Source organism: Lissotriton vulgaris, chromosome 2_1 (assembly GCF_964263255.1).
Source record: "Lissotriton vulgaris chromosome 2_1, aLisVul1.2, whole genome shotgun sequence".
Taxonomy (NCBI): Eukaryota; Metazoa; Chordata; class Amphibia; order Caudata; family Salamandridae; genus Lissotriton; species Lissotriton vulgaris.
The window spans coordinates 783,253,445-783,269,670 of record NC_141687.1 but is presented as its reverse complement, the minus strand read 5'-3'; the positions used below and the strand labels follow the sequence as shown (position 1 = coordinate 783,269,670).

General features: G+C 41.5%; 1 protein-coding gene across 1 annotated transcript in view; it reads right to left on the bottom strand.

The window, feature by feature from the left end:
- The window catches only part of RAPGEF4 (Rap guanine nucleotide exchange factor 4), a 1,206,373-nt gene that overhangs the window by 928,934 nt on the left and 261,213 nt on the right, over nucleotides 1-16,226 (bottom strand). Inside the window, exon 4 of the mRNA XM_086956142.1 lies at nucleotides 11,131-11,277. Within this exon, the coding sequence (XP_086812268.1) occupies nucleotides 11,131-11,277 (147 nt within the window). The remainder of the gene's footprint in view (nucleotides 1-11,130; nucleotides 11,278-16,226) is intronic.

The window sequence follows — 16,226 nt, the reverse complement described above, 5'->3', positions numbered from 1 at the left end:
GTCCGTACTGAGAGGAAATTCTTGCCCACATTAAGGAAATGTTGGGTACCCCATCCCTACCTCGATGGTCACTACCCTACTAGGTCTCCGTGATCCCAGTCTCGAACATCAGACTAAGGCAGACAAAAAGATTATGTGGCTCTGCATTGGGCGGCCAAGCTCACCCTAGCTGCGGCGTGAAAAAGGAAGGAGGCACCGGCTACCTCCCTTTGGCACTCGCGCCTGTGGAAGCTACTGAGTTTAGAGCGGATGGCTGACATCTTCCGGGATGATTTTAAGAACTTTGAATTCCGCTGAGGCCCATTGGACGCTTTTCTCTCCAGGGGTCTTCCATCTGCAGTGTGTCCTGCTAGCGTTAGAGCCCTCCACCTATTCCAACTGTGATTCCCTGACACTACGCGTACTTGACCTCCATCTTTTGTAAGTACCACTGGGGAGGGGGGAGGGTTTTGGGGAGGGAGGGGGTTTTGTATTCTGTTGTTATTTGTGAGTTATTCCTTCTTTTCGTTTCCTCTACGACAATGCCTGCAAGGGAGCTTGCTTGTGGAAGCTATCCGATTGACTTACAGCATGGCTGAGGCTATTAATTTATGCCTTGGGACCGTCCGCCCTGAGCCTTCACAACTTCCCCACTTTAATTGGCATGCCGTTTGGTATTTCCCATCTCTGTCAGAAGCTGTATCCTCCGCAGAGCTACCGTATGTGCTAGGGGGCCGGCTAATTAGGGTTTCGTTTTGCTTCAATATGTTGCATTTGGGCTTTGATTTCATTGCTACCCCCTGCATGGGATGATGTGCGGGATTGTCACACACCACCGATGGAAGGACTGCTTGTAGCAATTAAGTACATTGAAAAAAAGCAGGGCTCTTACAAGAACATTTTAAGGAGTGGAATAGATGTCCGAATGAAACCCAATGACACTACATCATCATTGCTCTACTTTTAGAGCATTATAACAAAAACTGGGGAGAGACATTTTTTTGAATTTCGATTTTGCACAAATAATTTGCACAGTGCACTGGTCACTTTATGAATAACATCTTATGAGAATTAAGAACAACTGGAGATGTGTTTCTTGGAATGCACAATGTATTTGCACCGTGCATTAGTCACTTTAATACTTGACTCAAGAAAGAGGAGAGAAAAAAAAAACATCTCATGAGAATTACGAACAATTGAAGACAGGTTTTTGGAATGCTGTGATCCTGCCGGTGCACCCCACGCCCACCTCCCTGACAGGACGCTGGGGGCGGCGGCTTCGCCCTGTGACGCGCTAGGCATCAGTACATAGGTAGATGGGCACTCCTCAGCGGAGCGGACGCGCGCAGCGGGCGCTCCCTGAGGGCTCCGAAGGTGCGCCTAGGGTAAGCCAGTCTGCGCCCGTCTGAGCCCCGAAGAGCCCAGAGGCCATGACCCCTGCTCGATCACACCCTGAGACAAATGCCCAGATGAACATAGTGTACGCATCTATGGAACTCTGTAACATACTGCACTCAGCATCTACCCCACTTGCTGACATACTAGCCTGCCCAGTAAAATTTCCTGACTGTACTGGAGGTCCGCCAGCTTGCAGAAACTGTTCCTTCCAAAAAAAACTACTAATAAGGGAGATCCCTTCCTATCATTCCCTTAGCACGCCGCCATTACCAGGACTATCCTACATTTTATGTAATGTTCGATCTCTAGCTGGGCATCCGCTGGAAGTCTGGGACATGATACACTCCCAGGCCCCAGAGATATGCTTTTTGACGGAAACATGGCTGAACCCCGCTAATCTGCCAATGATACATTTGGCTATCCCTGATAATTACAGTCTTATACAGTTGGATAGGGAGGGAAAAACCGGGGGTGGCATTGCCATAGCTTTTAAAAAACATCTCAAAGGTACCTGGGTGGAAACCTTCTCTGATAAAAGCTGTGAGCTGGGTCTTTTTAAAGTTATCTTTTCGCCATCGGAAAGCTGGTCCGGAGCGCTAATTTACCGGCCACCTGGCCCTAGGATGGACTTTACAGACAGATTGGTTGACAGTATAGCGATTCATGCTCTGTCTTCTAGTAAATTTTTATTATTAGGTGATTTTAATTTCCATGCTGAACTACACGCATCCCCGGATGTGAACAAACTAACTACAGACATGGCGCATTTGGGACTTTCACAAAAAATCCTAGGAGCCACCCACAAGGGGGGGGGCATACTCTGGACTTACTGTTCACGAATATCGCTACCCTCACGTACGACACTGTACTGCCTCTCACGTGGTCGGACCACTTTATGATTAAATTCACGAGTCCATCTTACCTGTCGGCACCCATGGGACAACCCATTGGTAGAGTCCAGCGACTTCTTCGTCCCTGGAAAAAGCTAACTCCCCAGGCTTTCGAGGTAGACTTCTCTGCACCCTCAATAGCTGAGGAAGGGGAGGTCTCCAAAGCCTTGTCGAGCTTTACCACTGAACTGGGGAGAACTCTGGACTTAATTGCTCCAATGAAAATGAAATCCAAACCCTTGCTGCACTGTCGCTCAGCACAGTGGTATACATTTGAACTAAGACAGGAAAAATCTGCCGGTAAACGCTTAGAGAGACTTTGGCGCCGAAGTCAATCCCCCCAGTCAAAAGCACTTTTTAAACTTTCACAGAAAACTTATCATTTTAATCTGAAGACAGCAAGAATTACGTTCATAGCGAATCAAATTGAGAATGCTAATAACTTGCCTAAAGTGCTATTTGACATTGTGAACGAGTTTGTGTCACCAGCGGCATGTAAGCAACCGTCCATAGAATCTCAGGACCTATGCGACTCACTTGCTGAGTTTTTTCAAGAAAAAATTGAAATTATTTACTCAACTTTCCTCTATCTGACAGTCAATTAGTACGGACGGACTGCACCCTTACAAGTTTTAGACCAATTACTTTAGCTGAAACTCTTAAATCGCTTGAGTCCGCGAAATCGGGCTCTCCGGTGGACCTCTGCCCTTCTAGAGTCATGGCACTTTTGTCTTGTTCACTAGCGCCTACTAAAGAGAAAATCTTTAATCTATCAATCTCAGAGGGCGACATTCCGGTCCCCTGGAAGGAAGCTTTTGTCCATCCCATACTAAAAAAGCCAACGGCCAATCCTTTAGAGCTGAGCAATTATCGACCGATATTGCTGCTCCCCCTTCTGGGTAAAGCACTTGAGAGCATGATCAATCAACAGCTGAATCTCTACCTGGAATCAAACTGCATCTTGGATCCCTCGCAGTCCGGTTTCCGTCGAGGTTTCAGCACTGAAACAGCTCTCCTAGCTGTTACTGACTCCCAGCGGATGACGGTAGACGCAGGAGGATCGGCAATCCTGATTCTCCTTGACCTCTCTGCAGCCTTTGATACCATCTCACATGTCAGGCTGCTGGAGAGGTTAAGAGCTATCGGTATCCAGGGGCTAGCCCTGAAGTGGCTACAAAACTTTCTGACAGATAGGTCCCAGACAGTCATCATGGGCTCCTACCAGGCAGAAAAAATGTCGTTGGACAAAGGCGTTCCCCAGGGCTCCTGCCTTAGCCCCACACTTTTTAACATCTATATGGCACCGTTGGCTAAGGCAGTGGAAGCCCTGGGGTTCGAAACTATCTCATATGCCGACGACACACAATTGTTGTTTAATATCAGCCCCAATCAGGAGGCGGACAGATTGCGCTTTGCCACAGGGATCCGAGAAATTTCCAACTGGATGACTAACAATTTTCTCCAGCTGAACCAGGAAAGACGGAAGTCATGTTGCTGGGTAACCAGCGGCCATCTGGACCAAGGACTGGTGGCCCTCCCAGTTAGGCCCCGCGCCTGTACCGACAGAGTGCGTGAATAATTTAGGTATAAAAATCAATTGCTCTCTCTCTATGCAGGATCATGTAGCGGCTGTGGCCGGGTCCTGTTACTTCAGGCTAAGACAGCTTAGGAAAATCTTTCCTTTTATTCCATTAGAACATCGTAGAACCCTGACGCAAGCCATGGTTATTAGCCGTTTGGACTACGGCAACGCCCTTTTGGCAGAAGTTGGGCTGACTTCTCTTAAAAAGTTACAGGTCATCCAGAACACAGGTGCCAGGCTGGTCCTGAATATGCCTGCAAGATCCCATTCGCTACCGTTACTGAGAAAGCTACATTGGTTACCGGTAAGACAAAGATCCACCTTTAAAATCTGTTGCTTGACATTTAATGCCCAACAGGGTTTGGGCCCCAAATATCTGCAACACAAGCTGGTAAAATACAATCCGAGCCGTACTCTCAGATCCAGCTCACAACTACTACTGCATGTCCCTCGAATCAGACGACACAGAGCTGGAGGCATGGCTTTCTCTTATCTAGCACCTGTCTACTGGAATAGTCTCCCTATCTCCTTGCGAGAAATTCCATCTTATCAAAATTTTAGGAAACATCTAAAAGCTTTCCTTTATTAAGGCCCCTTCCTTTCCGCCTTTCTCTTTGCCTCATGGTTTTTCTCACTTGAGTTGTGTTCTAAGTAAGCGCCAAGATGCCTCACAGTGAGTCGCTGCGCTATATAAGAAAGTATAACATAACATAAAATAACATAACAATGCCAATTTGCACAATGTTCTTGCACAATGCATTAGTCACTTTAAATATCTGACTCAAGAGGAGAAAAAGAGAAAAAATATATCATGAAACCTTGAAGATGGACTCTGAAAATTGAATATGTATAATATGATTCTTTGCACAAAGCAAATGTCAATTTACTCTCCAGATAATCATCTTAGGGTTAGGATACATTTGTGACAATTCTTTTGAAAACAATCTTGAGAGTCTTGCTATTTCAATATAATCTATTAGTAGACCTTCCCTGGCATCTTTTAGAGTCTGGATAATGAATGATCATGTATCTAAGGTACTTCCCAGATAGGAGATTGATCTTAATCTTTTCCAGAATATTTTTCAACTCTCTCTTCTTTTTTTCTTATCCTCCCTCTCTATCCTGATACAGTAGAACACATAAACAGGCTGTCAGGAAACAATTGAACAAAAAACGTTATTGAGTTGCTAACATCAAGTTTCAGTACTTTATTGGTAATGTTGCCAAAAAACGCGTTGATATATATATATATATATATATATATATATATATATATATATATATATATATATATATATAAAAAAAACATATATATATATATATATATATATATATTTTAAAGTGGTAAAATCTTAAATATTTTAATATATACCATTAATACAGTGTTAATGAATTATCTCCCACTAATGTTTAATACTACATATAATGTAATGTAATTTATTAATCAGGATACAGTTAATTAAAAGCATTACATGATTAAATAGAAGAGAAAAGGAAGAAAATAGCGAATATAAAAGATTTGTGACTATCAGGGTCATCCAATGCCATCATTTCAAAATTCCCCATTAGAGCCAAGAATCCATTCAGCATTGTCCATAGTTGTGCAAAATGTGCATGATAAAAGGATCAGAGCTTAAAAAGTGCAACTAGCGAATATGAAAACTAATAAAAATCGAATGCACAGTCAAGGACCCTCTTTAAAACATAAAAAAAATACTGTGTTGTATCAAAGTCATCCAGAATCATTATTCCGGGGGTGCACACCAATTCCAATGGTCCAATTTATCATTGTCTATATTGAAGCAAAGACGTGCATGGGGAGTGGCATGCTTAAAACATGCATTGGTATAGCCAAAACGTCTCACCGTTGGGACCTGCTGCATAACTAAATACTTATAAGGTCCGAAAGGCGAGACCTATTGGCTATGCCAATGCTTGTTCTCAATGGTGTAGAGTGTTTGGTTGTTATTCCGTCCTGTCTATGCCGCTGTCCCCTGAACTGTGTCCGGTTTGATGCTGTGACTTTGAGGGCTTCAGTCAGGGCGGTGATTTTTTGTTACTCAGTGGGCCCTTTCCCTACCACAGAGTCACAGACCCTGTGCTCGGAAGCACCAAGGGTCTGTATAACCCTGATGCATGTTGTGCTGCTGGGTGTGGTGAGGCCCCGCGCCCTGAGATGTGGATTGGGAGCAGACACAAGTGTTTGTTCGCACGGCAGGGAGTGCTCGTGGGACAGACACTGCCATTATCTCTCTGTTTGATAGGCTCATGAGAAGGGAGCAGGCACGCGTCAGAACTGGGAGGTTTGTTGGCCTTAATAACAACCTTCCCACCCTTCGGGTTGTGCGTTTACTTTTCCATTTAAATGTAATGCCCATGACATTTTATCGTTAATAAGAGAGAGGATCAGACAAAGCGAAGGGTGATTTATAGCTGACACCGAACGTGGAGCCCGAACAGTGTAGGCATCGAAAGACGGCAATTTAATTTTGTAGAATGAGAAATAAAGATCGCACCAAACGTGCACGCGTTGCGATACAAAGCACTGCAAAACGTGCAAGTTTTTGGTCAAAATTCTGATCGCTTCCATAAGGTCTCCTCCTTAGCAGCGCATGCACGCTGCGTAGGCGAGACCTAAAAAGCAGCTAAACATACATAAAAGTCCCTATTGCACTTGGCTCTTATAATAAGTGCGCTTGAGTAAGATCAGAGCTGTTGTTTGTTTGTCCCCAGTGAGCAACAGCCAGGCATACAAGATAAAAGTAACAGTGCTTAGAAAGTGCAGCAAGGAATGCCTGATGGCCACTTCTTTGGCTCTTGAGGCAATCAGAAGAAACACTCAGATGCCATGGTGGATTCAGTTCACGTTGCATATGCTAGTGGTTCCATTTTTGCTCTTTTTTTCCATCAACTTCAGCATTTGATAGGGTGTACAAGGCTCTTCTGAATTTAGTTCAAGGCAGCTGCTGGACGCAATATGCACTTCAAGGTCAAATATATTCAAGCATTGAGAAGTTTCTCTGTGCTGATAATAAACTTTGCCAGGCAGACTATCACCTGGGCACTAGAGCCTTGGAGACAAAGAAGGGCGTGATGACATGTTCTTATTCCGTGAGTATTAAAGATGTTACGCAAGAGCTTTCTGTGTGCGAAAGCAGAGTGGGGCATGTGCATAATATGTGCAAGAAGGTTTCTAGCAGGCACAATCCGCAAACCGTCAGACTTGGTTTTGGGGCCCATGGTGGCAGTGCATCACTTGTTGGTGTTAGGCGGAGCCTCAGTGCTTAAAATCTTGATTTGTGAGAGCCTTTAATTGTTTTGAAAAGACAGCTCTGTGGGGTTGGCAATTTGCATGTGTTTATGAAGAGCCACGCATGTTTGCGCTTTTTAACCGCTCCTTATCTTGTGCCCACAACAATAATTTTACTTGTTTATTCATTGCCAGTTTGAAAGCAGTCTGAGATAAAGTTGCTTTCCAGATGTGCTGTGAGTCCAGCGCCTCGAAGGCCTCATTTCTGGCATTGGCTCAGGAGTTCGTTTTGCTGTTGTCCTGAATCTTCTTCCAGATGAGTGATTTTACAGTGCTGGGAGCGCCCACTCTTAAAGATGACTAATATTTAAGAAAGGCTCTTTGTTGTACAAAAGTGAGAATGTGAGACAGAAGACCTTACTGTGGGAGTTGTTCAAGAATGAATTTAGCTTTTCCGGGAAGACTACTGACAAATAGGCTAACTTCTGGATCAGTTTTGCCTTAATTGCCACCAACATTGGGTTCCAGGTAGGTGTAGCCATCTTATTGTGTATATTTTGAAAAACGCATATAACGGAGGCTAGGCATGACTTTAGTGTTTTTAGGTGGAGTGGCGATCTTGATGCCAGAGCCCTAAGTATTTACAGTTGGAACTCCTTTCTACCAAGTTGCCAACCAGGGACCATTTTCCCTTCTTGTGGCTGTTTCTAAAGAGAACTATTTTAGTTTTTTCGAAACTAACTGTCAATTTTTTACGCAGTAGAGAGTTAAAGCATTCAGCAGGTTTTGCAAACCAATTGGGGTCACATTCATGAGGACTATGTCATCTGCATATTGGAGTGACGTCCTCAATTGTCGTCCCATTTTTGGAGAGTGCGCCTCATCCAATGTTTTACTCAAGTCTGAAATAAAGAGATTGAACAAAATTGGAGCGAGCACACATCTCAGTTTTTAAACCTCTTCCGGTTATAATTAGCGGAGTCAAACCTGTGTTCGTGTCCGGGGTCACCTTTTATTTAACTATTATTTAACATTATATAATGTTTTGTTTAATTCTTTCATATATGTATATTTATATATATATATTATACATGAAACAGAAAACATATTTATATATAATGCCAAAACATTAAATAAATTACCAATCAAATAAAAAATAAAAAAGCAAAGTAACAAACAATATTGTAAAAACTTTAAAAAAATACATATATATAAACAAATAATATAAAATTACAATTATAAACACATAATCATAAAATATATTTAAACCAATATTAGAAAATGGCTTGCAGTCTGAGAATAATAGATATGCTGTTCCCACTCCAGTTTATGCAACAGTAGAGAAATTGTAGGACTTCTGAGGGGTTAAATGTATTATTACCACTCCAAACAGAGCAATAGTAGGGGTTACATTTACTATTCCCACTCCAGTCTATGCAACAGTAGGGAATGTGTTGGACTGGGGAGGGGTTAAATTTACTATTTCCACTGAAGTCTGCGCAACAGTAAAGAAAGCGTTGAACTTCAAAGGAGTAAGATTTCCTATTCCCACTCCAGTGTGTGCAACAGTGGGGAAACAGTTGGAGTTTGGAGGGCTTAAATTCACTATTCCAACTTAAGTCCAGGTACCAGTAGGGAAAATGTTGGACTTCAGAGCGGTTACATTTACCATTCCCACTCCAGTCTGTGCAACAGTAAGGAAACCATTGAACTTCGGCATGGTAAGATTTACAATTATTATTACCACTCCAAACAGCACAACAGTAGGGATAGCATTGGACTTGGGGGGTGAGATTTACAATTCCACACCAGTCTGTGCAACAGTAGGGAAAGCGTTGGGTTAGAGAGGGGTTAAATTTACTGTTACCAATCTAGTCTAAGCAATAGTAGGTAAACTACTTCATTTCAAACACAATATATATTTAAATAACCCTATTTATTTCCAAAAAATGTAAAACTCCAACTATAAACATTCTTATTTAAAATATATATTAAAAATGGAAAAAAACAAGTACTCAATTTGAAATGTTCTATTAAAAAATTATGGGTATTTAATTGTTACTTACTTAACTTTCCACTCTATACCCCTACAAAACTATCAACCCACACCTACAATATAATTAAAACAAATGAGTATACCATAATTTACATAATTGATAATCAATTACATAATTAGCAATTAATAGGAAATTATCATTTAATTACCCACCCTGAAACCCTACAAACCCAGCAGCCCACACCCAAATTAAAACGAAAATGTATTGTTAATACACAATTTACATATGTATTAAATAATTCAATAATTAACTTTCAACTCTACACTGCTAGCAGCCAACAACTAAAATATAACGAAAATAAATCAGTATTACATAAAGTAAATAATTCATAATGAATGAAAGAATTAATAATAAACTATTACATCATTGTTAATTCATTATAACTTAACTTCCCACAGTCAAAACCCAGCAGTCACACCTAAAATATAACGAAAATGTATGATTATTCCACAATGTACATAATTATGAATACGTTATATAATTAATAATAAATTATAAATTAATTGTTAATTAATTATTACCAAATTAACTTCCAAACCTATCCCCCTACGAACGTAGCAACCTGCATCTAAAAATATAAGTTTAATACATCAATATTACATAATATACAAATTAAATATCAATCACAACCTTACTTGAAAATGTGTTAATTAATAACTAATTATAACTTAATTAACTACACACCCTAACCCCCTACCAACCCAACAACCTGTCACACTATAAATTACTATTAAAAATGAAATAAAAAAAATTAAATCACTTACAACTACAAACTATATTTATGAAAAATTAATAATAATTATACAAACAACACTAAGACAACGATATTACTCACCTGAAAATAACGGTATTTCTGCATCACAATATTTTTGTATCACAATATTTATATTGAGATTGTTCTGTCTCCCGATATTTACAACTTGAAATTGTGTCCAAATATCCTCATTCATTGACTTTGAAAGAATCTGTTGGGTTTGAACCTGTGACTCTAAGATCAAACATAGGGGCCGATTAGGATTGAGGTGATTCCGCATCCTCCAGGCCGACGGAAGCCACCGCCGGCCCGGACAATGCGGAATCACCGCTGCGGCCCATCAAAACACCCACCGCCAGATTAGGATGGCGGTGAGATCAGCGGCGGACAGCAGGTTCGTCCACCGCTGATCCGGGGGGTGTTTTCCGCAATTTGGTGGCGGTGTCTACAAGACACCGCCAGCCAAATTACAATGTTGAAAAAGCCGTGGAAAAGCATGTGGAAAATTGCTGCTGGGGTGTGCACATCGGGGGTACCTATGGTACCCCCAAGCATTTGCATGTACAAGGCGGCAGGCACCGCGCGGTGCCTGCCGTTTTGTGCATGCAAATGGTAAGCATGCATATTTAACCTTGCGGCGGGTGCTGCTTCAAGCGGCACCCGCTGCAATGTTAAATATCCAGGATGTGACCGCCATGGTGGCGGTCACATCCTAATTCCCACGGAGGGACGACGGACAGTCCCTCCACCTCGGGGGTGGCGGACGGACGCAGGTCTGTCCACCATCCTAATGAGGCCCATAGATCTCTGAAATGGATGCATGAATCCACTGAACCACTAGACCCTGTAAACTATTTTGAGAAGGTGACACCTTTGCACCTGCTCTTTGACGGCCAGCCATCAGTCTCTGAATCTAAGAAAATTATTTGTTCTTAAAATATTGAAAAAATGAAAGGAGGTTGTGAATCCTCCAGAAATGTCACTTAAAATCTGCCTGCTTTGTAGAACAAAGTTTCCACTGCATATTAAATATGCCTATAAGATCTCACTGCTCACCTTTAATTGCAAAATTAGGATCTTATCTCACCACAATCGGGTCGTCAAAGCACCTTTTTGATAATCATGAAAAAAAAAAATTGACTCACTCAAATACTTCCGAGTTAAAGATAATACAAATATTCAGCACATAGGCGCTAACACAAGATAATCTTCAGACTTACCTCCCATAGTATTTTGAAGTCCTTCTGCTCGATACGGAGAAGCTCACTATACTCCCGTGTAACAATCGTAGCATGGCGGGGAGTGTTGTCAAGAATTGACTCTCCAAATGCTGTTCCAATTCCAAGTGTGCATATTGTGACAGCATCCTTGAAATAAAAAAACAGGCATGAATTCCCATTAGTGCATATGTAGAAAGCAGAGATTAACAAAACCGACAAAACAGTTTAGAACGAGGGTGATAATAGAGTTGCTTGCCTACGCTCAACATACAGTGAAAGTCTTAATGAGGGATGAAGGAGACATAGACATTTGCAGTGTTTTGCTGCCTATAGAGGAATTTATTTCAGCATACGCGCATTAATGTCCTAATTGTTCAAATGTTGCTGTATGGTAACAACAGTTGTTTACTCTTCTATAATTTATGCACCCTCGCCTTCTGTTGTGACCCATAACTGAGAATTTGGTGATTAATAGTTGCAGAGGATGTTTACGAGTGACACTACTTTCAGCAGGGGGCAAAAACACTTCATCAGGCATGTTGTAGGCAATCATTAAATATGTTTGATGACATGTGAAAGGAGTTGAATAAGGTGAGATATCCTGGATTTGTGATTTATGTCAAACCGTACTGATATTAGGAATGAATAAGGAAGCAATGAAATTCTATGTGTAGATCAAATATCATTTATATGTGATGAAGATGACATTATACTAATGATAAAGAGACATTATACTAAGGTGTTGGAATGTGACACAAGCTAATGATAAAAACCTAAAAACCACTCAAATATGGGAGTTATAGTTCAACAAATATTACAATTTGCAGCAGTGGAAAAAGCTACCTGCACAAACCTTTCACACAAAGTGGTCAATCAACGGTAGAAATGCTACAACAAATGACACTTCTGCTGTAAAGAATTGTAAACATAAGAATTGCCAACAGCGATACCCAACATAACATTACATAGTTGCCTGGATAACTCAAATTCAAACAAAGAAGTATTACAAAAGATTGTTATACTAATATAATGAAAGAAAAATATTATAGATATACTCAATTATGAGTAACAATTACAACATATATCATCCATCACTTAGCCAATAAATGGTACAACCCAATATGACGGCAACATAGATGGTATAAATATCAGACGGTATATAATATGCAGATAAATTCTGATGATAAGACATGCCCGATTAACTAGCGCAGCCAACACGTGTTTCGTCTCACTAGACTTCCCAAGGGCTTCGGCGATACCAGATAAATACCCCATCAAAGAAGCTGTTAGTAGAGAGACCAAGACATGGTGTAAGTTCTCCTGAACTCCGGGAGTTGTAGCCAGGCTCAGGGTCTCAGCCTCCCAGGCTCCCTTGCACCGCACTGCTGACACTGCTTGGTCTCGGGATTCAGCATTTCTTTTTAGCTGACACTCTTTGGGACTGAAGGCTTGAAGGCTCAAACTTTGTTACATCTTAAAACTGTGAGTTAAAGATTTACATTTACTGTTTCCCCAATTACCATTTCTCCCTAGCTTTAAGAACTGTCCTTGGATGTTCCTTAATTAGTTGACGTGCTATTGCCTTGATAAGGAATTGTAACCATTGCTACCAAGTTTATTTCGTTGGTATTATATGAATTACCTTTGTTTAGTACTATAGCATTGTCATTTACTGACCTACTATCATGGGGAAAAGGAAATCCATTGATAAAGTTGGCAAAACTAAGACGTCACGTAAATCAAGTCTTAAAAACTGTGTTCTCGATCGTATTGATGATCTATTGGTAGAATTCCATGACATCATAGATCCTGTTCTGAATCCAGCCACCCCTGGCAATCTGCAACCTTTTGTTGAACCAGTCCCTCCCCCTAGCCCAAACCCCAATTGTGCTAAACAAATTCCGTCCACATTTACCAAGCGCACTACTTCAGTGCTGTGACTAAGATCCAAAGACCAAATACCACCACGCAATGTGAACTAGGGATGGTTGCTAGGTAAGTAGGGACTCCTCCCTTTCCCACTGTAGTGGCAGATAAAAGTTTAATAGAAGACACAATTGACTTAACTGATATACATACCACCATTAATATCCCTCTAACCAATCGATATTCACCACTCCATGATTTGCCTGAAAGCATTAAGGGAAGGCAAGAAGAAGCAGGTAGGGTCCCTTCGTCACCAAGTCTAGCTGTAGTGCATACGGACACCAAGGAAGAGCCTACAGAGAGGAGGGAGGAGGGTCATCTAGCCGAGCATTCGACAGTAGGGATGGATACTTACAAGGACATCTCCGGACTCAGGGACAAAGTCACTCTATTAAAATCCGCAATCTTAGCGCTTACAAAAGAGGTTAAGATTCTTGGGGATAAAAATCAACCAGGAGTAGACATATCCAACCAGTCCTCAAACTTGTTATTAAGGCAGGACATTCCACTAGGAAACAGTGCTACCCCTAAGCCTACTAATATCTTAGTGCCTCTCATGTCTATCCAAATCCGACATCAGACACAACCAAACACAAATCTTCCGGATCTAGTGGGTAATAATGAAACTAACTTAGTTGATATTGAGCGCCATTATAGCTTAAGGCACAAACAAGACCAATGCTCCCCCAAGAGCATTTTCATGATTAATGTACCTAAAATTCCGTTCTCCTATGCCAAATACGAAGACAATAACTCTTTGGTCAAGAAATCCATCCACTGGATCCGGAAAATAAGGGGGTGTAGGTCAGACATCAGGGACAACATCCTCTGGGCAAATCGACTAATTTACAACGCCTTACCAACTGATTCCATTGAATTGTATCTAAAAGATGGGAACTTAGCACACAACCATATAGCCCTGGAGGCAAGATCATGCTCACCTGAAACCGCCAGTATACAGATGAAGTATAATCCCCCTGCCATACCCCAGCTCCAAGCTCATAAAAGGCATGGCTTTCTGATGGGGGCTAGTTCATCCCTGGCCTTAAACAACTGACTGGTATACCAAGATTATGCAACTCACAATTCCATGCCATCCAGACAAGGTAAATCTCCAGCCCCGAGACCCACACAGTCGGGAATCCTCCATGCAACTCGTCACCCAAATTCCAGCCCTCTATTATGGAGACACTAGACCCTATGCAGTCCACTACCGGCATTCCACCAAGGGTAAGCCTAGATCAGGATGCATGCTCTACTCACCCCCAGATGAGCTGCGCAATAGAGGATGTTGTGCCCACACACTCTCACATTTCTTTAATAGGGGTAGAGAGTTGTTTCCCCTGTGGGGGTTCCTAGAAATTAGGGTCCTGTAGTGCAGTGGCTACTTAGGAGCTATTGTCTTTGGTGAGTAGTGTCACAGTGCTTGCTTGTGTTGCTTCCTGGGTTGTTTAGAAAAGGAGAGTAGTGAGGTCATTGGCTGTTGACGTATGTGAGTATAATAAAGAACATGAAAAGAAATAGTTTATATCAATAGTGTTGCATCTTGGGTATTTTATAACTTAATTTGATGTTGACCACAAAAGTCTGGTACAGGCCTATTGGCCTTGCAGGTCAATTTGCTGAATGACAATGTTGCCAGATGTGATGCGATTGTCTTTATCTTCAGAAATGGATAAATAAGGAAATGTCCCAACAACGGTGTCATTACTAAACAAGCATTGCCAAAACCAATAGTTTTAACATATGTGAGATCTATTGGCTTTGTCAATATTTTTTAGACATGTTGCACAGTACTGCGGGCTGCTGTCTAACACGGCTTAACTTAAAGAAAAAAAAGTGCAGTGACATGGCTCTAATTATTAGCCCTGCTGCACAACAGTGAATGCGACCTGTGTATCTCAGAACTGGGTTGGAGTCTTTGTGTCGGATCAACATCATGTGATTCTTGGGAAATCACTAAATCTCCCTGTGCTTAAAATAAAAAAACTAATGTGCCCCCGTGCAATGTAACCGATGCTCTTGTTAAGCGATCCAATGCCGTCTAACAACAAGATAGCCAAGGAAGGCTGGAGCAGAACACTACCCAAATACAGACATGAGACCCTAAGTGAGCAGAGGTGGCTCACTTGGCAATAATGGTCACAAGGGAAAATGCCTGAAAACTTTTTTGCGACAGGCAGTGGGAGGCTGGAAAGGCTTAGTGAAGTATTTAGTAATATAGTTCATAGGCCTCATGCACCTGCTGCAGAGAGCTAGTGTAATAAGCAGGTTACAGGTCTGAAACCCAGTGCAGCCATCAGATGTTTAACACAGTGAGTCTGATCAAATGAGTGCTCGAATTAGTGGGAATAGTACTATTTTCTGATCTCTTGGGAATTTGATTTACATGGAGGCACATGGCTGATTGAAAACCTCAGTTTCTACCCAATGTCCACCTGCAAGTCGTCACGTCCAAAACTGCTTCAATCTTACTCCGTAATAGGTCATTTACATTATCAACCACAATGTACTACTTGCGCACGCTTGCCTACAGTCTAATTGTTTAAGGACTTTTATCTCAAACAAATATTAATTTCTCTCCAAATTCTTTCAAGAGACACATGAGATGCCAAATGATTGCTAGGCCTCAATGTTTCTACTCAACACTTATCAACACTCCATAGCTATTGATACCTGTGTACTGACGCCACCCACATTACTATAGAGATTCAAATTGAAGGGGGAATTCCTCGCCACATTGCCAACTGCATCTCCCAACAATGGAGAGGCCTAAAGTTGGATCCGCCTTAAAGGGAACAAAACTTAAGACCTGCAATTAGGATCTGGAGCCCGATACATCTTCCAGGACCAGGTGCTTTTGACTCTTCAACATAAAGCTGTTTTTAGGAAAATTCACAAACCATTCAAGGACCACCTCTTCTAAAAAACATTTAAACTTGGGGCTAACTAAATATTTTGTCTGTTTTTCTCCTTAGCACTTCCTCCTTTCAGCACATGCGGTCCTGTGGGGCCGTTGATTAGCCCTGTGTTTTGCACCAAGCATAAACAAAACTGTTTTATGTTGTGATCAGTAAGTAATAAATGATCAATCAAAATAGTGAACAGGTTAAATTTTTAGCATTCAAAGCAAGGGGACATTAAACGCGGTAATGATGAACGGAACCGTA